The sequence below is a fragment of the Cetorhinus maximus genome, chromosome 3, assembly GCF_964194155.1.
Source record: "Cetorhinus maximus chromosome 3, sCetMax3.hap1.1, whole genome shotgun sequence".
NCBI classification, from domain to species: domain Eukaryota; kingdom Metazoa; phylum Chordata; class Chondrichthyes; order Lamniformes; family Cetorhinidae; genus Cetorhinus; species Cetorhinus maximus.
The window spans coordinates 178,537,459-178,562,637 of record NC_135881.1 but is presented as its reverse complement, the minus strand read 5'-3'; the positions used below and the strand labels follow the sequence as shown (position 1 = coordinate 178,562,637).

The 25,179-nt window shown below is 41.7% G+C and overlaps 1 protein-coding gene across 7 annotated transcripts in view; it reads left to right on the top strand.

Annotated features, from left to right (window-relative positions):
* LOC144679064 (engulfment and cell motility protein 1) overlaps nucleotides 1-25,179 on the top strand; it is a 272,728-nt gene that overhangs the window by 44,653 nt on the left and 202,896 nt on the right. For 6 of the 7 annotated variants that reach the window (XM_078539327.1, XM_078539330.1, XM_078539331.1 and 3 more), the window contains 5 exons: nucleotides 7,192-7,346; nucleotides 7,889-7,929; nucleotides 13,573-13,645; nucleotides 19,617-19,667; nucleotides 21,709-21,878. In XM_078539327.1, coding sequence (XP_078395453.1) covers nucleotides 7,269-7,346; nucleotides 7,889-7,929; nucleotides 13,573-13,645; nucleotides 19,617-19,667; nucleotides 21,709-21,878 — 413 coding nt within the window. In that variant the 5' untranslated portion in view covers nucleotides 7,192-7,268. Of the gene's footprint in view, nucleotides 1-5,673; nucleotides 5,863-7,191; nucleotides 7,347-7,888; nucleotides 7,930-13,572; nucleotides 13,646-19,616; nucleotides 19,668-21,708; nucleotides 21,879-25,179 lie in introns of all 7 variants that reach the window. The other variant, XM_078539329.1, reaches the window with a different exon arrangement.

The following is a 25,179-nucleotide window of genomic DNA, read 5'->3' as shown; positions in this document are numbered from 1 at the left end:
TTACGCACTCCTGTCCTGGCAATCTCACCACACAAAGCCTGCTCACAGTAAACTTTGATTAGCAGCAAAATAAACAGAACTCCAACCATGGTTCCATCCTCTGTTCACAAGATAATTATGGATGACAAAGGTCACCTAGCCCAGTTCACCTCATCCATCCCAGAATGACACATAAACATACATATTAGGAGCAGGAGTTAGGCCATTTGGCCTCTTGAGCCTATTCTGCCATTTGATAACATTGCCTAAATTATACCAGTGACTGCAACTCAAAAGTACTTAATTGCCTGTAAAGTGCTTGGGACATTGTGAAAGGTGTTGTATAAATGTAGGTTTTGTCTTTCTTTGATACCTGCATGCAGTAAGTAGAGTGTTTGTGTCAGTGATGAAATTGAAGGCCCAACGCTGAATCTCTCAGGATAATTAATCACAGAACAATCAACTGATGTTAGAAAAGCGGTTAAGAAATCACTACATTTACAAAAATAATTCAAGTTTTTTTTGTATTCATTGATGGGATGTGGGTGTCACTGGCTAGGCCTGCATTTATCGCCCATCCCTAATTGCCCTTGCTCAGAGGGCATTTAAGAGTCAACCACATTGTTGTGGGCCTGGAGTCACTTGTAGGCCAGACCAGGTAAGGGCTGCAGATTTCCTTCCCTAAAGGACATTAGTGAACCAGATGGGTTTTTATGACAATCAGCAATGATTCCACGGTCATCATTAGACTTTTAATTCCAAATTTTTATTGAATTCAAATTCCAACATGGTGGGATTCGAACCCAGGTCCCCAGCACATTACCCTGGGTCTCTGGATTGCTAGTCCAGCGACAGTACCACTACGCCATTGCCTCCTAGGTGTTGTCCAATAGAATTTAAATGCTCGCCAAAAGTGTGGCGATCAGGTCATCATGTTCACCAAATGATACAAAATATATACAACATTAAATAAACCAATGTACAATCTTTTGAAAATGGAGTTTGAGGTTTTGATCCATCAGCAATTAGACTGTGACACTCACTGCTAGAGCCAGGAGAACAGCTTCAACAGGGTTTTGCAATCCAACTGTTCTGCAAAACAAGCCTGCTCTGAAAGGGTGGTTGGTTTGCAGCAACCACAACCATTTTCCTTTGTGCTTGGCATGACTCCAACCAGTGGAGAGCTTTCCCCCTGATCTCCATTGATTTCAATTTAACTAGGGCTCCTTAATGCCACACCCAGACAAATGCTACCTGATGTCAAGGGCGGTCACTCCCACCTCACCCATGGAATTCAACACTTTTAATCATGTTTACACCAAGGCTGTAATGAGCTGAGTGGCCCTGGCGGAACCCAAACAACATTAGTTGGCAGGTATTGTTGAGTATGTGATGCTTGATAGCGCTATGAATAGCAACCTACATTACTTTGCTGATAATTCAGAGTAGACTGATGGAGTGGTATTTGGCTGGAGTGGTATTTGGCTGGATTAAATTTGTCCTGCATTTTCGTAGGTTGAAAGTTATAACTGTAGACGAGCAATGGCAAAATTTAAAGAAATGTTTCATCATTTTCAACAAATTTTTCCATGGAAAATGTGAGCCACCTAAGAGGTTAAGGATAGAATTAGATTGAAAGAAGGGGCTTGTAATGTTGCCAAAAGATGCAGTAAGCCTGAGGATTGGGAGAGTTTTAGAAACCAACAAAGAATGGTGGAAAAATGGATGAAGGAGAAAATAGAATATGAAATGAGCAAGTAATCTAAAACAAATTTTAAAAGCTTCTACAAAAATGAGAGCAGCATACCTTTAAAGGCTGAGACAAGAGGAACTATAATAGAGAATAAGAGTAAGGAACTTAAAATAATTGATATCAGTAAAGAAAAAGTACTGGAGCAATTGATGGAATTAAAAACTGACAAATCCCCTGGACTTAATGTCTACATCCACAGTTCTGAAAGAGGTGGCAGAGGAGATAATGGATGCATTGGTTGTGATCTTCCAAAACTTCCTTGATTGTAGAATGAGACCAGTGGATTTGAAGGTAGTAAATCTAGCATTGCTATTCAAGGGAAGAGAGAAAACAGCTAATCTGGCATCAGTCATCAGGAAAATTCTGGAATCCAATAAGAAAGTCGTAACTGAGCACTTAGAAATTCATAGCATTATTAGGCGGAGTCAGCAAAATTTTATGAAAGGAAGATTGTTCAATCTTTTAGATTTTTTTTTGAGGATGTAACTAGCAGGGTGGATAAGGGGGAATCAGTTGATATAGTGTATTTGGATTTTCAAAAGGTATTTTATAAGTGCCCAGTGAAAGGTTGATGCACAGGCTAAGGGTTCATGGGGTTGGGGTAGTACGTTAGAATGGTTAGAGGATTGGTTAAAGGACAAAAAACAGAGTTGGAATAAATGGACCATTTTCAGGTTGGCAGGCTTTTACTAGTGGGTTGCTGTAAGATTGACCATTGGAGCTTTAGCTATTTACAATCTGTATTAATGACATCTTAAAGAACCGAGCGCAATGTAGCCAGGTTTTCTGATGGTGCAAAGCTAGGTGGGAAAGTAAGCTGCCAGGAAGACACACAGTGTCTGCAGAGGGATATAGACAGGCTAAATGAGTAGGCAAGAAAATGGTAGACTGAATGAAATGTAAGGTGATTCACTTTGGTAGGAAGAATAGAATAGCAGAAAATTTTTCTAAGTGATAAGCAACTATTAAATATTAGTGTTCAGATGGATTTTGGTATCCTTGTACCTAAAATATAGAAAGGTGACATAGGCCTGAATTTTTCGGTCATTGGGCGCGCGCAATTGGTGGGCATGGGAGTGGCTGGGAAACGGGCCCCCGACCCCGATTTCATGCTGGCTGGCCAATTAACAGCCAGCTAGCGTGAAATGTGCTCTGAAAAGCTCAGCGCTGTTGGGGTGGGGATGGGAAGAGGGCAGGTGACAACGTCACCACGGGCGTGGGTCAGCGCTGCGAGAGAGCTCCCTGAAGGCAGATAGCTGCCTCAGGGAGCCTGCAGACCTGCAAATAAAAACAAAAGCAGCACAAAAATGTTCATGCATCACAATCAGTCAAATGCTGTCCCCAGATATTTATTTTTATTTTATTTCCTAACGAAAATTTCATCCTGCCATTGGATGAGGTTTGATGAAAAATGTGAAGGCCACCTGGCCGATTGGCCAGTCCGCCAACCATAAGGTTGGATGGGCCAAGATAAATCGCAGACAATTGCGCCGTTAATAGGATTAATTGCCCGCTTAATTGTTAGCGGGTGCGCTTCCAACTTTTGCTTGCGCCCGCTGGCTGAAATATGGCGCGAGTGTGCGATGACATCGGGCACTCAGCTGATGTCATCTGGTGTGATTTTATGCCTGATTGGGCCGGGCGCATGCCCGTCTGTGGGATGTAAAATTCTGCCCATGCAGATACAGAAAGCAATTAGGAATGCAAATGGGTATGTTGGCCTTTATTGTAATGGGGTTGGAATACAAAAGGAAGGAAGTCTTGGTGAGACCACACCTCGAGTGCTGTGTAGAATTTTGGTCTCCATACTTGAGGATATACTTGTGACAAAGGTTCACTAGATTGATTCCTGGGATGAGAGAGTTGTCCTATGAGGAAACATTGAGTAGAATGGGTTTATGCTCTCTGAAGTTAAGAAGACTGAGAGATGGTCTCATTGAAACACAAAATTCTGAGAGGGCTTGACAGGGTAGATGCTGAGAGGCTGTTACCCTAGCTGGAGAATGTAGAACTCGGGGGCCATGGCCTCAGGACAAGGGGCTGACTAGTTAGGACTGAGATGAGTAGAGATTTCTAAACTTGGAAGAACCTTTGGAATTCTCTGGTACAGCAGGCTTTAAATGCTCATTCATAGAGTATATTCAGCGATTGAAAGATTTTTGGAATCTAAGGGAATTGAGGGATATGGGGACCTTCCGGGAAAGTGGAGTTGAGGTAGATCAGCCATAATTTTATTGCATGGTGAAACAGGCTCGTGTGGCTTGTGGCTTACTCCTCCTATTTCTTATGTTATTGTGTTCTTACCTGCATGGGTACATTCCCTTTACCACCTTGTGCCTTAACTTTTGCAACACGTTTCTTATCTGGAATCTCATCCAACATTTCCTCATAGGAATGGAATGCAGTTGCTTATAATGGCTTTCAGTAGGTGTTAGATGAAGTTACAGATAAGGGACTTGTTGCAAAGGTTAAAGTGTATAGTGTTAAAGGAAATGTTTGGGGGATATATATATGTTTCCTGTGACTTCCTTTTCAAAAGAAAAATATACTTAGTCCAGTGTGACGTGCCCCTTGATGAACCTTTGCAAAATTCATTTGATATAATGGAGTTGCAGACTGGAGGCTTGTAAATGAAAAAATAGCAAAAATCCTTTTGGAATTTGGGATTTAATGGACTAAGATTACCATCAGGGTGGAACACAACTTCACATTTCACCAGTTCGGAGTCCCTCAGAGACCTGAGTGCTGCTGATACAGCAACATTGAGTTTTACAGACAAGTAGGATTATGTAGATTGCTAATCCCCATGCTGTGTCCTACTAACATACAAGGACAATAGGAGGGGAGTGGGTCTAATTGGATTGTTCTTTCAGACAATGGACCTCATCCTTTGCTGTATGCTTCTATAAAGTGTGCAGGAAGAGGAAACAGAGTTGTTATTGGGTACTATAAATTCATCTCCCCTCCTACCCAATAACAGACTGATAATGTTTAGTCTAGTGATGGGCAACCTAGGCTAGTGAGTGGGCTACATGAATGGCACTCCTTCATCTCAGTGGGCTGCAAGATTGAAATCGGGCATGTGCACGAACCATGGCCCCATGAATAAGAATTTGCGGGGCGTGCTGATTGAACCACGGCAGCACTTTGGATGCAGAGGGAACGCACGGCTCTCACAGTCAATGTTGTGTGCAATCAGCACACATTTCACTTCACGGGCCCTTGCTTTGCGTCTGTATCGCTTTAGTAATACAGGTAGGAAAAAGCCTAAATGATCAGAAACCAGCAGAATCTGGCAACCCTGTGCGTGGGAAATGATCAACAAAGTGCCTCATGGGCCACACGCAGGAAGAACCAAGGGAAAAGCCTGTTATAAGTTGGAGGGCAAGATTGATTAACTGATCAATTGGGATGGTGGTGCAAGACAAAAGGGGTGGTAATGAGTGAGACAAGTCAAACAGAAGATGAGTCCAGAGGATGGTTACAGCAAAGTGGGAGGGAACCATGGAAAATCTGGCACAGTGGAGAAGGCTTCCTTGGCCTGGAAGTGTGGTGTAGAAAAGTGGATAGATCCAGGATTCTGGACACCCTGCTGGCTGTGTACTGATCTGGAATTATCACCCCAAGCACCAACATAACATTTCTTTCGTGCCCCGTGGTTCTGGTGCAGCCAGCCTCCATTCCCAGAAACTGCTGGGGGAGAAAATGGGAGCAGTGGTTAAGATCTTAATTTATTAAACTCAATCTTAAGGCCTGAAGGCTGTGCGGTGGCTAGTAGTAAACCTCCTATTTGTGGGATCTTACTGTGTGTAAATTGGTTGCCTCTTTCCTATATTGCTACAGTGACTACACTTCAAAAGTACTTCATTGGCTGTAAAATGCTTTAAGGAATCCTGAGATTGTGAAAGACATTTTATAAATACAAGCCTTTTTCCTTTTAGCTGAAGAGGTGCTTTTTGTTAGTGACAAGTATAATCACTAACAGCAGAGGGTACAGGCTGCCGTCATTAATTGTTTTGAGTGGCCTGAGTGTTCAGTCACTTTTCCCGAGCCCATATGTATCATCTTCCTGGCTCGCCTGTACAGACTCTTACATGACCACCAGGGAGGGACCAGGAGATAGACTAGAGGTATGAGATAAGCATTTGCCCATCTGCTGTTCTGCAGTACACCCCAGCAAATAAAGGAAACAGTGTTACAGCATTGGTTTGTATTACAGAAGAGCTGCAGTATTTCTTGGTATCTTGTCTTCCAAGTAGATTCATTGACTGACGAAGTCACATCATTAGTGAAACTATACTACTTTGCTCAATCAGAATCACTCAAACTGCTTTGACAGTTGTATGTGTGTGTGTATTATTTTATGTCTGTGTATAAATGCATGTATATTTTAACTAATTCAATTGAATCTTTGAAGTACATAGCCAATGGAAATCTCAAAACTTGACTTCCCTCAAGATTTGATTGTGCTGGCAATCGTTTTAACCGGCAAAAGAAATGCACACAAGTTCCTCATAAGGAAATGCTGAAATGCCCAATTTAAATCGGAATTGAAGTTAACCTATATTACTGAATGTTATAGACCCATGAGGTGAGCTTCTGTTGCAGTAATTGTACTTGGACTACAGGTGGTCTCCCCCTCAAATCTATATTTCTGTGCTCCAAAGCATGACAGTGTACTCTGTTAATGTTTCATGCGGATAGGTTTATTGTGAGCCAAGTGGCACTTTATGGGTGTTAAAATTTTAGTCATCTGCACTATGTGACCAGTTTTGTCAGTTTCTTGGTCCATTATCAATGTTATTAGTTTACCAGTTTATGGGTTTGATATCTGGGTTGCTAGTTTACCAGTTCCCGTTCTGCAACCTGTTACTAATTTACCAGTTTGCAGGCCTGATATTCTTGCAACAGTTGGCTGTCTCTTGATATTATCAACTGGTCTTCAAGTGTTTGGGTTAAACTGGCCACCAAGAGTCAGTTCTTTAAATGTCAAGTAGTCTCATCCACTTACAACAGCAAATTGCATTTATATAACATCTTTAACATAGAAAAAACACCCCAAGGTGCCTCACAAAAATGGAAGCAGACAAAACTGGATGCCGAACCAAAGAAAAAGATACTGCGAAGGATAACCAAAAGCTTGGTCAAGGAGGTACATGATAAGAAGGATTTTAAAGGGAGAAAGAGAGATGGAGATCCCAGTGGCTTATGCCTGTGTCCTTTGATGTGGAGGCATTAGATATTAAAGCTATGAACGTTAGCAGTGACTTGACATTGTTGATAAAGAAAGTATTGGAACCCAAATCAAGATCCATGGCAGAAGGTGGCATCTGTCATCTCTACTTGGTGTTTTGTAAGCTTTTATTGTGCTTGACCAATATCAAAAACTCAATGTATTCATTTAGCCAAGTATATAATTTCTTTCCCAACTGAGTTTACTCTTGTGTGTTTTACTTTAGGGTTGAGTGAGATTTGGGTCACGTATACACTGAGGCAACTTGCCCTGCATTCTCCAGTGAGGGTATAAACCATTAAAATGCCACCACCGTCAGACATTGTGAAGGTGGCCATTGAATGGCCTGGGGCCTTCCCGAAATTGATGGAAATTGATCAGGTAAGAACTGTAAGAGATTACAAAATACAAATTTTATGAAAGCTTTCATACAAAGCAAAGAACAAATGTTCACATTGACTTGGATTTAGCTCATCTAAAGGTTGACTGGGCCAAGTCTGAAACATAATATCAAGAACAAGTGGAGGGAATGGGTCATGTGCCAACGGAACCTGCCACCAACTGAAGGTTGGCTGCCACCCAAGGCTATAATTCTGTCAAAAGAACTGAGTAAACCAGCTAATGGTGGCATCTCAAACTGGACCAGTGTCACTGATGTTCACTGGTAGTTTTCTGTCCCCCAGTCCCAGCCTGCTGACTGAAATAGTGAGTGAGTGGTGCTGTATTCTCAACATTAGCTATAGTTTGAGATAGTTAAACAACCACAAGAGTCATTGGCTTCAGGTGGCGGGTTGGGAAGAAAATGACTGATTGATAGAAACACTTAAGAGACACAGTTAAGTATATTGGTGAAGCTCTGTGGACTGGGGATCAGTAATTCAAAAATGTAATATTTAAAAAACATTTTTTCATTATTATTGCAGAAAAAGCCTTTGGCTTCTATTATCCGGGAAGTCTGTGATGGGTAAGTGTCTTCAGGCGCTCATTTCAATGTTTGTGGGCCAGAGCCCTGATTGAAAATAGCTTGACGATGATGAAGAAGGACTGTTATAACTTAGGAAGTCATGTGAACAGCATTGAATCAGAGATGTGCCAGCCCAGTTGATTTGTTGATCTTGTTTAGTTTCTCATAGAGAAGACGGCCCAGGATTTGCACTTGTGATTTTCCCCATATGATTATCTTGGCTACAACTAGGAGATCAATAGGAGTGCAGAATCCACAGGGACTGAATAGGTGCCTACCATGTTGAGGGAGGAAGAAAAGACTCAGCTGATCTTACGAGCTTTCTTTGTATCTGGCTCAACTGTGTCATTGGCAGAGGCCTGGGAACAGATTGGTGGCCTTATTTAGGAGAAAGATCACCTTGGGAGGTGGGAAAAATATATACTTTTAAATGGAGGGTAGTGAGAAACCAAGGACCTTGGGTTAAAATGGAGAAGGTTTTGACAGAGGAGCTAATGAACTATAGAATGCACATTAATCAACTTTATTTCAATAAAGCAAATTAACATAGAAGGAAAGGGGATCAAAAAAATTATGACAAGCTAACTTTTTAAATGAAAAATCTATTTGATTTTAGTTTCTTGACAGGTCCATGTAGATTTGGATAATGAAAGGTACGTTTGCAACTATGGAAGCTTCTTTAAGTTAAAATGTTCAAACTATAACAATGAACCTCTATTGTGGTCAATGGCTGTTTCAATTTTGGAAGTAATTTCCTGTCAAAAATGGTGAAAGACCAGTTCGAGCTAACGTTTTACCAGAACTCAGTGATGCCGTTCTTCATCTCTAGAGGATCCTTTACTGTGAGATCATTAATTAATTCTGTCTCGTTAAACATTACTAGGTCTAAAATAGCCTGTTCCTTGGTTGTTCTGATCCTGCTTTCTGTTTCCTTCCTTTCTTGAATGGGGAAGAGGGGGGTGGTGGGGTTACATTTGCAGTGACCAATCCACTGGGATTTTTCCAGAATCTAAGGAATTTTGGAAGATTACAGCCAAAGCATCCACTATCTCTGTAGCCACTCGCTTGAAGTCTCTAGGATGCAGGCCAACTGGTATGGGGGACTTGTCAGCCTTTAATCCCATTAGTTCTCCCAGTACTTTTTCTCTAGTGATAGGGATTGTTTTAAGTTTCTCACTCCCTTTTGTCCCTTGATTTTCTACCATTTTTGAGATGCTTTTAATGTCTCCTTCGCTGAAGACAGGTACATAATGCTTGTTCAAAGCCTCTGCTGTTTCCTTATTTTCCGATATTAATAACCCAGTCTCATCCTCTAAGGGACCAGCGTTTACTCTAGATGCTCTCTCCCTTTTTATATACTTGTAGAAGAACTTACTGTCTGTTTTTATATTCCTTGCTAGTTTACTCTCTCATTCTAAGTTCTCTCTCTTTATTATTTCTTTCGTCATCCTTTGCTTGTTTCTAAAATTTTCTCAATCTCCTAGCCTATCACTAATCTTCGCAGTATTGTACACTTTATCTTTCAATTTGGTACCATCCTTAACATTCTTAGTTAGCCACAGATGATTCATCCTTTTCAAAGAGTCTTTCTTTCTCAATGGAATATATCTTTTAGTCGTTTTGTAGTACAGAACTTGAGTATTGCTGAAAAAAGAGACATTTTTTGTTAAAGCTTTTCATCTTGCACTCGTCACGACAATTTGCAAGAATACCAAATGTAAAGGGTGAAGCAAATGTATAGTATGAGAAGAGTGTGCTGGTTGGTTGGCAAGTGGACTCTGGTCAAGGCATTGCCATGAAGAATGCACCAGTTGATAGTGACTGACAGTTAACTGTCAAGCATTGTTTGAAATTTAAACCAGGCAGCTTGACTCTCATTGGTCAATGCATTGTCCTGAGGAATGAACCAGCGAATGGCTGTCACTTATTTTGTTTAGCTGAAACAGGTGCAATGTATGTACATGTTCTTTCTGTCTGCAACGAACAGGGCCCTGCATATTAGTATATGTAGCTTCCAGTACATGTAAATGCGCCACACTGTGAGCCTGACTGATAATCTTAAATTGGTTGTTAGCATAATTTTTAGCACATTGAGGATTATTTAGCAAATGTTGCCCAATCACGGAATCACATCTAATGTTGGACACTGTGTTTGAGTTTTGCAAGCACGGACTGGTTGGGTATGGGCTGTACCTTGCCCATGGTGAACAACGACTGGGATATGCTGTTTGATATGATCTGCCAGCCTTCGGGAACTACGGCCTACATAGCGAGCATCACACTGGCACTGAAATTTATATACCACATTACTCATGTATGTGATAGGCAGAATGTCTTTTTGGCATGACGGTAGCATCCTGTTAATGGCGATTGCCACTTATGTTGCTAATGCGTAGTAGCAGCGTGAAACAGCTAGCTTCACCTGTTGCTCAAATTTTTGAGATACCTTGCCCATCCGGGGTAATCTGAGGCAGACTGGACACTTTTCAAGGACAAAAATGATGGCCTTAGGCCCATTCATGAGTTTGCATGACATACGGCATGAAATGATCTGATCAGGGTAACCATTATCATGCAGGATGCCTTTGCGCCCTATTTCGGCATCAAGCACTCTCATCTCATACAGTATAAATTGTTGTTCACTTTACATTTGGTATTCTTGCAAATTATCCTGGTGAGTGCGAGAGGAAAATCTTTGACAAAAAATCTCTTTTCTCAGCAATATTCAAATATATCTTTGTTGAATGTTAAGAAAATCTCCTCAAAGCTCCACTGCTTCTCTACCGTCTTCCTTTTAACCTATTTTCCCAGCCTGCTTTAGTCAGCTGTGTTCATACCTTTGTAATTGCCTTTATTTAAGTTTCAGATCCAGCTGAATGTGAAATTCTATCATGTTATGATCTCTTTTCCCCAGAGGTTCTTTTACTACGAGATCATTAATCCTACTTCATTACATATTACGAGTTCTAGCCTGTTCCTTGTTTGGTTCCAGAATATGTTGTTCTTTTAAACTGTCCCGAATCCACTCTATGAACTTATCCTCCAGCTACATATACCAATTTGATTTGTCCAATCTATATGAAGATTAAAATTGCCCATGATGATTGCAGTTCCTTTCTTACAAGCCTTCATTATTTCTTAATTTGTACTCCGTCCTACTGCGTAACTATTGGTTGGGGACCTATAAATTGCTCCCACCAGTGATTTCTTTCCTTTTCTATATCCTATTTTCTCCCAAACTGATTCTACATCTTAATCTTCCTAATCAAGATCATTCCTCACTATTGTACTGGTAACATTCTTTATTAACAGAGCTACCCCACCTCCTTTTCCTTTCTTCCTATCCATTCAATATGCCGAATATTCTTGAATATTCAGTTCCCAGCCTTGGTCACCTTATAGCCACATCTGTAATGGCTTTCACATCATATCCATTTAATTCTTCTTGTGTCATCAATTTATCTGTCTTGTTATGAATTCTGCATGCATTCAGATAAAGAGCCTTCAATATTGTCTTTATACCATTTTTCCTTGCTCTGACCTTGATTGCTGGGGCTTTAATATTTCCCAACTCTGTTCTTTCCTGTCAAACTATGATTATCATTATCCATATTACTACCCTGCACTATTGCCTGATCCTTTCTCTTTAACATTGTGAATTAAGTCCATGCATACTAAAGGAGAGAATAGAAGAACAAGTAGAAATGAGAATATATAAATTAATAGTCAGCGTGGATTCAAAAGGGAAAATCTTGCTTGACCAACCTTAATTGAATTTTTTGAGAGGTTATAGAAAAAGTAGACAATGGTAATGCAGTAGATTTTCAATTTTCAAAAGGCCTTTGATATGGTGCCCTGAACTAGACTAACGAATAAGATTAGAGAATGCAGAGTCAGGACACAAGTGGCAGAGTGAATTGCTAACTTGCTTCAAGACAGAAAGCAGAGTGTGAGAATAAAGGGTAGGTATTCAAAGTGGCGGAAGGTTTTCCATAAGGATCAGTGCTGGGACCGCTGCTTTGCACAATTTACATTAATGATTTTGACTTTGGGGTCAACAATATAATTTCTAAATTCATGGAACGACACCAAATTGACGGGGATATCAATACTGAGGAGGACTGCAACAAATTACACGAGGACATTAATAAACTTGTAGGGTGAGCAAATAATTGGAAATTAAGTTCAACACATAAAAGTGAGGTAGGAGGATTTTAGTAGGAAGAATAGGGAGGTCACATTACTTGGAAAGTACAAGTCTAGGTAGGGCAGAGGAACAAAGAGATCTCAGAGTACAAATGCATCAATAAAAGTTGTGCCACAGATTAGCATGGCCATTTAAAAAAAAGCAAACCAAGCATGACTCTCTACTTCCACAGGAGTAGAGTTGAAAAATAGGGAAGCTATGCTAAACCTGTATCGAACCTTGGTTAGACCACACTTGAGCAGACTGTGTTCTGGTTCCTATATTATGGAAAGGATATAGAGGCACTGCAGAGAGTGCAGACAAGATTTGCAAGGATGATATCAGAAATGCATGCGTATACATATCAGGAAAGACTGACAGACTGGGTCTCTTTCCTCTTGGAAAATAAAAGAAGGCTGAGGGGTGGCCTAATAGAGGCCTTTAAAATTATGAAAGCTTTTGATAGAGCCGTCAAAAGAGAATGTTTCCTCTTATGAAGATGAGCATAACTAGAGGCCATCAATATAAAAAGCCACCAATAAATCCAACAGAGAATTCGAAATAAACTTCTTCAGCCAAAGAGTGGTGAGAATGTGGATCTCATTACCACAGGGAGTGGTTGAAGTGAATAGTGTGGATGAATTTAAGGGAAAACTAGATAAGGAGAGGGAAATAGAGGGCTACAATGGTAGATTTAGAGGGGAGAAGATGGGAAGAGGCTTGAGTGGATTATAAACAATGTCATGGAATGGTTGGACCGAGTGGCCTGTTTCTGTGCCATTATCCTACATAATCCTATGTAAGTTTCCCCTCACTTGAACCCTCCCCTGACTATTGAGTTTAAAGCCCTCTCTACAGCCCTAGTTATTCGATTTGCCAGAACACTAGTCCCAACACAGTTCAAGTAAAGCCTTTCCCAGTGGCACATCTCCCTTTTACTCAGTATTGGTGCCAGCGTCCCATAAATTGAAACCCACTTCTCCCACGCCAGTCTATGAGCCACGCGTTCAACTCTCTGATTTTATTTACCCTATGCCTTAGGGGAAGGGAAAGTCAGCTGGATTTCCTGTTCCTGGTCACAATCCCAGCAATCCCTGACTATGTGTATATGTTGGGCAGCAACACATTGGACATTTAAGTGATGCCCCCTGGAGTTGTATGGCCTGTTTAGGCTCACTGTCTGACACAAGAAGAATAGCCATTTGGACAATGCACCTGCTGGAGCACATGACATTGGATGGTGACTATCCATATCACATGGCAGGGTGAGGTGGGGGGGTTGAAAGGGGACAATTCAGGAGTGGGGCAGATGATGTTTAATGTGGGTAAGGCCTATATATTTTGAGTAAAAATAGTATGGTTGTAACACTCATTTTATATTACTGCTGTAAGGCTACAATTTGAGCTGGTTGTAATATATCAGGAAGTAATTTTTTTTCTTTTCTTTTTAAATCAAGTTGGTCACTATCAATCCCTGAAAATTATGCTCTGCAGTATGCAGATAGCACAAATTTTTACATCACAGAAAAGGTAAGTGTGTGTGTCTGTCTGTGTCTGGGTCTGTGTATGTCTGGGTCTGTAGAATGTTTCATGTGTATCTCTCGATGCCTACAAAAGCATTCTTAATTGTTAGAATTGAAAGAAATGATGAGAGGAACTAACAGGAGGCTGAGGAAGTTATAAGTAAAAATTGCACTATGCACTGTAACAGCACAAGATACAGAGAGTTGGAGGGCCCCCAAGAGATGTGTGGGGCATCTGGAGGGAGACAGCCAAAAAGAAAGTGCTAGTGTGGATGTGCAAAGTCACAATATAGATTTTGAACCTGTGGGTTTCAGAACTGAGTTTTACGATTGGGACAAAGCACTAAATCAGGTCATCCAGCATAGGGTAGGGTGGGTGGGTGGGAGAGGTGCTTTCATGGATTTGGGAGGTAAGGTGGATGAGGAGGAGATACAGGATCTGGGTGAGATCTGTCACCCATTTACTATGAATGGCTGGTTAACCTCGTCCTCTGAGCTTGCCTAACAGCTTCATGAGCAGAAACCTGGGAATGTGACTCATCCAGCTTGTTCCTGGAGCAATCAAGGACAGAAAGAGCAGGAAAATACAAATTTACTGTTAAATGTTGGCAGACAATGTAGTGTAGCGATCACACATTATACACTCTCTGGCACCCTTTTTAGCTGCCTTGTCGATTCTGATCCATTTATTGCATGTCTACACACTTGCCTTTCACTGACATCAGTTTGGCTGCTGGCCGCTGTCAGTGACACTCTGGTGCCACAATTGGGTGGGACTGGTTCCTCTCCCTCTGTTCTATATACTATCAACAAGAACAAGTTGCATTTATACAGCATTGATAACAATATAGTAAAATGTCTCCAAGCACTTCACAGAAGCGACTATCAAACAAAATTTGACACTGAGCTACCACAATAAGACAGAACATGAGGCAAGTATCCTTTCTTGGGTAAGGAGACCAAAACTGTACATAATACTCTGGGTGTGATCTCATTTAAGATCTATTTCAGACTGTTTTACTCTTACTCAAATCCTTTTGTAATAATGGCTAAATTGCATTTATCTTCCTAATTTCTTGCTGTACCTTCATGTTAACTTTTTGTGATTCAAGTAGAAGGACACACAGACCTCTCTGAATATCAACATTTCCCAATTTCTCTCAATTTAGAAATATTTTCTATTTTTCCTACCAAAGTGGATGACTTCATACTTCCCCACATTATATTTCATCTGCCATGTTCTTGCCCACTCACTTATCTTGTCTATATTGTTTTGCAGCCTCTTTGCATCCTCTTCACAGCTTACTTTCCCATTTAACTTTGCATCATTGGCAAACTTGGAAATGTTACACTTGCTTCCTTCATCTAAGTATTTGGTTCAGATTGTAAATAGCTGAGGCCCAAGCACTGATCCTTGTGGTACTCCACTAATTAAAGCCTACCAATCCAAAAATGACCAATTTATTCCTGTTTTCTGTTTGTTAACCAATTCTCAGTTCATTCTAATATATTACCCCCAACCCTATGAGCCCTAAATTTGTGCAATAACCTCTGATTGGCACCTTATTGAATGCCTTTTCAAAATGCATATACAGTACATCCAATGATCCCCCCCGCCAGCCCCCTTATCTAGCCTGCTAGTTACAACTTCAGAAGATTTGTCAAACACAATTTCCATGTCAAAAAATCTGTGCTGACTCCGCTTAATCCTATAATGATTTTCTAAGTGCCCTGTCACTATGTCCCTAATAATGGATGCTAGCATTTTCACTATAGCCTATGTCAGGCTGGCTGTTGATCACTCTTGGAATTAAAGATTATCTCTCATAATTACCCATTGAAAATTGGAATCATGGAATGGCTGCAGCGGAGGAGGAGGCCATTTGGCCCATCGTGCCTGTGCCTCACTTCACCTAGCGCTACTCCTCTGCTTTTTCTCTGTAGCCCTGCAACTTTTTCCTATCCAGATTCTCTGTAATTTTATAGTGAAAACTTCTGGGTGCAGTTTTTACACTGAAGGTATTTGTAGCTGAAGGCTGCACTCCAGTGGTGCAAAAGGGAACTTCAGAAAATGCACTGAAGATATAAATATACGTTAAATGATGAACAAAACGCTTAATGAATAGTGCCAGGAAAATAATTACTCACATGCAGGAAAAATAGAGTAAAGGAGAGATCATAGAAATTGAGTTGGAAAGAGACGATGGAGAAATTTAAAAATGAGGACAAGGATTTTCAATTAGTTGTGTTAGGAGGAGGGGTGAAGTATGAGTGGGACAGGATATGTGCGGCAGAGTTTTAGAACTCTCCGGAATTTTTTTGTGGGACAAGAGTGGGAGGCTGGTGAGTCTGGAGGTGAACAAAGGGTTTTGGGCTGTGGCAGGAAATTGTTGCAAAACTGGAAGTAAGTGGTATTTGTGAGGGCAGGAAACAGGGTGAGAATCTCAGCTTAGGGTTACAAAAGGATGCCAAGGCTACAGACAGTCTGGTTTAACTTGGGGCATTGGCTTTATGCCAGAGGGTGGATAAGACCATAAGACATAGGAGCAGAAATTAGGCCATTCGGCCCATCGAGTCTGCTCCGCCATTCAATCATGGCTGATAAGTTTCTCAACCCCATTCTCCCGCCCTCTCCCCGTAACCTTTGATCCCCTTACCAATCAAGAACCTATCTATCTCGGTCTTAAATACACTCAATGACCTGGCCTCCACAGCCTTCTGTGGCAATGAATTCCATAGATTCACCACTCTCTGGCTAAAGAAATTTCTCCTCATCTCTGTTCTAAAAGGTCTTCCCTTTACTCTGAGGCTGTGCCCTCGGGTCCTAGTCTCTCCTATTAATGGAAACATCTTCCCCACGTCCACTCTATCCAGGCCTTTCAGTATTCTGTAAGTTTCAATCAGATCCCCCCTCATCCTTCTAAACTCCATCAAGTATAGACCCAGAGTCCTCAAATGTTCCTCATATGTTAAGCCTTTCATTCCTGGGATCGTTCTCGTGAACCTCCTCTGGACCCTCTCCAGGGCCAGAATATCCTTCCTGAGATACGGGGCCCAAAATTGCTCACAATATTCTAAATGTGGTCTGACCAGAGCCTTATAAAGCCTCAGCAGTACATCCCTGCTTTTATATTCTAGTCCTCTTGAAATAAATGTCAACATTGCATTTGCCTTCCTAACTACCGACTCAACCTGCAAGTTAACCTTAAGAGAATCCTGGACTAGGACTCCCAAGTCCTTTTGCACTCCAGATTTCTGAATTCTCTCCCCATTTAGAAAATAGTCTATGCCTCTATTCTTCCTACCAAAGTGCATGACCTCACACTTCCCCACATTGTATTCCATCTGCCACTTCTTTGCCCATTCTCCTAACCTGTCCAAATCCTTCTGCAGCCTCCCCGCCTCCTCAATACTACCTGTCCCTCCACCTATCTTTGTATCATCTGCAAACTTAGCCAGGATGCCCTCAGTTCCTTCATCTAGGTCATTAATGTATAAAGTGAAAAGTTGTGGTCCCAACACTGACCCCTGCGGAACTCCACTAGTCACGGATGCCATCCTGAGAAGGACCCCCTTATCCCCACTCTCTGCCTCCTGACAGACAGCCAATCTTCTATCCATGCTAGTACCTTGCCTCTAACACCATGGGCTCTTATCTTACTGAGCAGCCTCCTGTGCGGCACCTTGTCAAAGGCCTTCTGGAAGTCCAAGTAGATAACATCCATTCGCTCTCCTTTGTCTAACCTACTCGTTACCTCCTCAAAGAATTCTAACAGATTTGTCAGGCATGACCTCCCCTTGATGAAACCATGCTGACTTTGCCTTATTTTACCATGCACTTCCACGTATTCTGAAATCTCATCCTTAATAATGGACTCTAAAATCTTACCAACGACCGAGGTCAGGCTAATCGGCCTGTAATGAAATCACAATTGGGGCCAAAGCCACCTCTTTTAATGTTTCCATTATGGAATTTGAAGAATTATAAACACCAATATGATATTAAGGTAACTTGAGTATTAAGTACATGATGGGCGTTTCCTTTGGTTTTTATTCATTATGTATGATGCAGCTTAAAATCTTGTTTGATTGAAGAGCCTGCTTCAACCTCTCATTATATAAAGGCTGTAGTTTGCCACCTGATGGTGTGAAAAGCTCTGTCACACGTTTTGTTTCTTGCATGTATCTATGTACGTTATTTTAAGAGTCTATTCTTTACATGACCATACCCTGCATTGATGTCTTGCATTTTTTCTTTGTTTCAACTTCAATATGAAAAGTCTAGACTGAGTCTCAATAGCTGCTAAGTCACTGTTGTACTAATTAGATTAATTCCCTTTCAGTTACACACGTTGTTTACATCTGTAACAAATGCATGTGACTGATGTAAGATGGTTTTAAATACCCATCGTGTACACATTGTTTATTTAAACTGGTGGGGGGGGGGGGGGGGGGGGGGGGGCATGTTCGTAAGGGGAGGTCTTTGTGGTAATTAATTGAGAAATTTGAAGCCAGTGCTGGTCACAAAGTCTGTTCCTTAACCACTAATTCCACATTCCACCTCGTATTGCCCCCCACCTCCACTGACTCCGGCTGAACCAGACTGTTTGCAACCTTGGTCTCCAGATTGACCCTGAACTGAGCTTCATACTCTCATATTTGCTCAGCACAATAATAGGAAAATAAAAATGTTGTTTCTGTAATGGTCCTTCTGTGTGAGACGCTTTGTTAATTAGCATGGTATCACAATTTGATGTGATTGAAGTACAGATTGACGTGGTTTGATTCTCCAGTGTTTGCCCCTGATGCCAGATGACTGCAGTTATCAATTAAGCTGGGCTGCTCCTAAGTGAACAGCATATCACTGATTAGCAACAGAGACATGGAGGAGAAATTTTTTCATGCAGCGAGTGGTTAAGATCTGGAATGCACTGCCTGATAGTGTGATGGAGGCGAGTTCAATTGAGGCATTTGAGGGAATTGGATTATCATCTGAAAAGGAAGAATATGCAGGGTTACGGGGCGAAGGTAAAGGAATGGCACCAGGTTAATTGCTCATCCTGAGAACTGGCACAGATATGATGGGCCGAATGGCCTGCTTCTGTGCTGTAGCAATTCTGTGATAATGTGAATTGTTTCTACTATTAGCTGCTATGGCACAGCATGGTTTTGGTGTGTTAATGCACTGGGCTATTGACTGTAAGCAGATGGGAAAAAGATGACCTTAGTTGACCCTAAAACTATAGAAACAGAATGGTTAGAGCATAGATGGAGGCCATTTGGTCCATCTTGTCCATGCCAGCTCTCTGCAAGAACAACTCCACTAATCCCATTAGCCCGCCCTTTTCCCGTGCCCTATGAATTTTTTTTTTCCTTTCAGCTTCTTTTCCAATTCCCTTTTGAAAGCCACAGTTGAATCTGCTTGCACCACCCTATCAGGCAATGCAATCTGATCCACTCACTATGTCAAAAACTGTTTCCTCATGTTGCCATTCTTCTAAACCTAGCAGTCACTTGATACAACAATAATGGAATTGTTGACTAATCATGACAGCCGATCTCTTTCAATTGATCTACACCATGTCCAGATGTGAGGTGAGGAAAACCTCCAGTAATGGGGAACTTTGGGAATTATAAGTCCAGTATTTGGCTTATGGCCTCCTGTTAATAGCTGCTACATATGGTATAACAGCGAAAGCTTAATATTTCGCTCACAGAGTTAATTGGTGGTTGGTGGACTGGCGTTTTGACACTAGCAAATGGTTTCTGTGGTGACCCCTATACAGAGCCTCAGGATTCATCAACGCAATCCCTGGATTGGGTTCCCAATCCATTTTGATTGTGATTGAGAAAGAATCATTTGCTAATGACGAACTGGTAGGCAGGGAAGCAAACAAATTGAACATTTGATGAGTGAGGTACTTGTGAAGTAAAATAATCCCAGCTCTATATAACTGTTTGGATTTCCCTCCCTCCAGAACCGCAATGAAATAAAAAATGGGGCAATCCTTCGATTGGCAGCATCTCCAGTAAGTAGTTTATGTGGCAATAACATTTCTTTATAACCCAAGTTGTTTATTTTGATGTAAGTTTAAATTTGGTAATACTTTCAGTTGATTTAGCTTTTGGTGCTCTGGGTTGTGTAGAGTAAGTTGTCTTCCAAAAACCGAGTGCGGCCGTTTAGCTGGTGCTGCAGGCTGTCAGTACCTTGTGATAAAGGCATATGTAGTTCAGTTGGTGGAACTCTTGTCCTTGAGTTTGAAGGTTGAGCTCGAGTCCCACTCCAGAGGCTAGAGCACATAATATAGATTGACATTCCAGTGCAGGACCGAGCGATGGCTGTACTGTCAGGTGCATTAAATGACACTCCAACTGTCCTCTCAAGCTCCCATAGCCCTATTTCAAACAAGAGCAGAGAAATAGCCTCAGTGCCTGGCCCATTTTTACCTTTTTAAACAACATCACTAAAAAACAGATTATCTAGTCTTATCACATAATTGTTTGTGGGATCTTGCTATGTGCCAATTGGCTTGCCCTGCCTACCTCATTACAGCTGTGACTGTACTACAAAAGCACTTCATTGTCTGTAAAGTGCTTTGGGATGACCTAAGGTTATGAAAGGCACAATATGAATGCAAGCCTTTCTTCATCTGATGATGAGGTGAATTTGGGAGAAAGGAGAACTTAAATGGGGAGGGGATTGATGGGAGTACAAAACAGGATAATGATGGCAGTAACTATCTTTTTAAAAACCTTTCAGTCTGTCGTATTTGAAGGATCACATTTTTTAAATGATGCAAGAACAAACTTTAATTAAAGCGAAAACCCGGTCATTTTCTGCTATTTTTTCTACCCGAGGATGAATCAGGATTTTGGGAAATTATCTGCCAACTATCACTGAAGTAGCAACTATCAGAACATTCTCGGGATGGAGGCGGGGGTCTGCCTATTTATGACAAACAAGACTTGTGGGCATAAAAGAGTTCCAACTTAACATCAGAATCATACACTGTGTGTCATGTTATGATCTTGTAGATCTTCCCATGAGCAATGCACAGAAAATTCACTAGTTTTAAATCTTTTTGATTGTAAGCTCAAATCTCTTGAAAGATTTGTTGTTTTAAAGCAAGCCTGTAACTTATTATTCAATAACATGATTGTTTTATTGGATTTCAGCCAGTTATATGGTTCCTTTTTTCTAAGACTCAGTGGTTTAATATACCACATAGTTTACACAAGTTCCATGTCTGTGCAAAGTTAGCTGAAAGAAAGAGCTTATATTTATATAGTGCTTCTGTCTATCTGAAAGCACTTTATTGCCAAGGAAGTACTTTTGAAGTGCAGTCACAGTTGGTGCAGGCAATTTGTACACAAGATTGCACAATCTGAAAATGAGATAAATGTTGTTACATCTGTTTCTAATGATTTTGGTTGAGGATAAATATTGACCGGGACATGAGAAAAACATACCTCCTCTTCATCTTGTGCCATGGGATGGAGATGGAGCCTTGGTTTAATGTCTTCTCCGAAAGTCGATGCTTCTGATAAATCTGCGCTTCCTCAGAATTGCATTGGAAGTGTCAGCCTAGATTTTGTGCTTAAGTCTCTGGAGTGGGACTTCCCCATAAACTTCTGACTCTGAGGCGAGAGTGCTATCAGCTGAGCCATGCTCACACTGGGGATGATGGTGGGGTATGGGGAGTGGTGTGTGCTACATAGGCTGTTTCCCATTCCTATTGGACAGTCAGTGGCCATGCCAGATAGTGGGGAGAATATTAATTCGATTTCCCATTCCCAATCACCGGTTGTGTGGGTGTATGACCCTTTGGTGACAATGAGATAGATTTCAGCTGTGATATCCCTTGCTGTCGAATAATCTTGCAACTCTCTCTCTCAATGGCTCAGCTGTGAATAATGGTCACCTGAGTTGGTTACTGCGAGGCTGCCATGGTTTCCATGCCCCATTTCGAATCCAGTTCACTCTGGAGAGAAGTAAAGAAATTATGTTTTTATTTTGAGTACGTTTTCTGGCATGTTCTTCTGTTTTTTTGGCACGTGTCTTTTATCTAGACTCAAACTGCACAGGGGCTGCATGAAAGGATTCAGTCTTCCAGCATGGATGCCAAGTTAGAAGCACTGAAAGACTTGGCTAATCACTCTCGTGACATCACCTTTGCCCAGGAGTTCATTAACCTCGATGGTATCTCCCTCTTAACTCAGATGGTGGAAAGCGGATCTGAGTAAGTATCTATGCACCTTAGTCTAGTTTTAAGTTATAATTAAAATAAGCACCTGGGTGGGAAGAATGAAGTTCAGTGGATAAGTAAAGGTGTATCATGATGATGATCAGAGAACCAGTAATTGGGATGGGGAGAGATGGGAGCAGTTACATAACATCAGTGTTGCCCTGGGAATTAAGTTATTAAATCACAGGGAGGCAATATTGCAAACGCTTGGACTTCAGTTCTGCAATTTTAATTTTGCAGCCTGGATGTGTTTTTTTTAAATTCATTCTTTGGTGTTGCTGGCAAGGTCAGCATTTATTACCCATTCCTAGTTGCGCTGGTACAAATGAATCTCAAGTTAATGCCTACTACCTTTCTCCAATTAAATGCAATTAATATACAATTAATGCCACAATACAAATAGAAAGCTATTACCTGTCTGATTCTTTACAACCCAGTCGTAATCTGTAGTAGATTTGAGTGTTTCCTTGGAGCCCTGAAATGCTGTTTGAGCAGCCTCTACCATCACAATACGTGGACAGGTATAATCCCCTACTGATGGGAGGGAGAAAGCTTCCTCATTGTGGCTCCTTGTTACCAGTGTTCAAATTCTGCACTGAAACTGAGTCTCAAAAAGTAAACCCTCATATCTTAGCCATCTAACCATGACCTGGACCTTCTGTGCGACAAGAACTCTCCTACACAGCAGTGAAAACTCTTTACAACTCCTGTATATTTTTGTAAAGAAACTTGTTACACTTGTAGTTTCATCTAGAGGCGACTTGATTCTTGCTATTAATTGGTTCCAAACTTCAATTATGTGTGCATAGATCAGGAGGCTGTGGGGTGGTTCCTGTGCAATTGAAGTGTGTTCTTTTGACAGAGAGCACATGGAATGCGGAAATCTCTTTTGGTCCATAGATTTTAGTATTTGGTCGACCATTACTGCTAAGCTGTCAAAGGCCATGGACTAACCAAACCAATTTGGCATGGTGCAGTTGAGTGGGCAAAAAAAAATTTTAAATTTCCCTCACTAATTTCCATGTTAACCCACTGGCTCTGAGTTAAACTAATGTCAAGGCTGCTGGAATCATTCAACATGGTCAAAGTTGGAGTGATAAGGTACTGAGGACCTGGGAAGGATGAATATTCTAGGTCAGGGATTCTCAACCCTTTTTGCTTTTGAGGCCTCTGCCCTCCTTGGTTGTAGAAATTCCATGAACCCCCTGTAACACAACACAAGTATACGTTCTGCACAAAAATTATCTATACAATGAAACATAGATATCTATTATTGTTTTACTTATTTAATATGAAACTTGTTGCTGGTGCTGACAACTCTGACAAGATGTGGAGGTATCTTCAACAAGCACATGTGCATTTCATGGTGAATATTCATTCTGGCCAGGTATTTTGTTTTCAAAGCTGATAATCCAGCTTTACGTAAGTAGCTTGTACTATAGAAGAATCAAGGCTGCATTCATTGGAGCATTTACACCTAGCACCCTCACGGTCTCCAATAGCCGGCACCGTCGCCCTATCAGAACCTCTATCCCTGCATGTGCTGATATTTCAAACAGAATGGTTGACTCCTACCATCACAAAGCATGGGGTTGGAGGTGGGGATGGCAGGTGGAGAGAAGAGGGTGGAGGAGCGTTTAGGAGAGAATGGATAATAAATGAAACATCAGTTACTCATAAAATAACATAGGCCCATATCTTCCGGTTTCCGGATAGTCGGAGACCAGAGGTACCCGAAGATACACATGTGGGACCCCTGGAAGTCCCGAAGTAAGCACATCTCTAGTGCTAATGCGGGAAGTTTAAACTTCCGATTGCCTGTTTTTCCCTGCCCAGATTGCTCCGTGATTGGCCAGAACCATGCAGAGTTGGGCTGTTTGTTCTATACTCACCCTGACTTTAACACTGACTTACTGAAGAGTTTTTCAATGGTATAAAATCAGCGCAACTCTTAAGTAAATCAGCTGGAGTGTCAAAGCACTCTAGAACCCACTGCAATGTTCACCACACCCCCGCCTGCTTACAATATTCGTTCCAACCCTCGCACCCACTGCCCACCCCCTTATGCACCTTGGACAGTACTTACCACCCTGCCTGGACAATGCCCACACCCTCGCGCACCCCTTCTCCTGTCTCACTTTCTAGAATCCCTGGCTCCTGTCTGGCCCGTGTCGTAAGAGTCAGCATTGTTGAGGAGTGAGGGAGAAAGGGGTGAGCATTTTGTGGGGTGAGGGAGGGTGTGGAGGGCTGAACACTGTCTGGGGTTGAGGGAGGCAGGAGAGCATTGTTGGGGGGTGAGGGAGGGAGATGGACATTGTCAGAGGCGAGGGGGGATTTACACTGTCCATGGGGTGAGGCTGTGCAGTTTTGGAGGTTGATGAACTTTTCCCTCAGTCTTGGCATGTTCATTTAAAGAATTGCTAGAAATGTGGTTTAGAAATGCCAGGCGCGGGATATCTAATAACTGTAGGTAATGAAAATCACATTGTTGCTATTAACTGGTACAAACTTCAGTTTTGTGTTGCATAGATCAGGAGGCTGTGGGTGGTTTCTGTGCAATGGAGGTGTGTTCTTTGGCAAAGTGCATGTGAAATGTTGGCCACTCAACACGCAGACAAAATCAATCGCAGGCCACACACGCATAAAAACCAACTTTATTTCTTTTTTAGAGAGAATACAGAAATGTTCAACTCATCCACTGCTTTAATGCAATGGTTGAGTTTGCTTCTCTTTAATGAGCCTTGTCATTGTAAATTAGATGCCGTTCACAATGACTGGTACTTGGACCTGCATTACTGCCGCTCCCAAAACCTCCTGCCCACCACTGCTGTGTTTGCCAGAGGCATGAGCACTGTGGGCTGTGACTGCTGCTGGTGGTGACCTTTAAATGGTGGAGTTTGGCGCACCACCACCTTTCAAGGGCAATTAGGGATGGGCAACAAATTCTGGCTAGCCAGTGATGCCCGCACCCCATGAATGAATAATAAAAAGATGGCACAGTCTGAACTTGCCTCCCTTGTGAAACTCGGTTAGGTTCTGGGACTAGATTTCATTATATGGTGGTCCCCTGATAGGCCCTGGCGTCCTCCTTTCCCCATCCTCCAGGGACAGTATGGTCCTGAGGCCAATCAATCCCCACAGTGTTACAGGAGAGTGGGAGCAAACAGAAATGGATAATGTCGCCTTGAAAGAGCAGAACCAGGTCTGCATTGAACTGAAATGGTAAAAAAATGGCTCACTGTTTAACAGTGGGAATATCACAGGATGCCCCCATCAGACAATGTGTAGCCTTGAA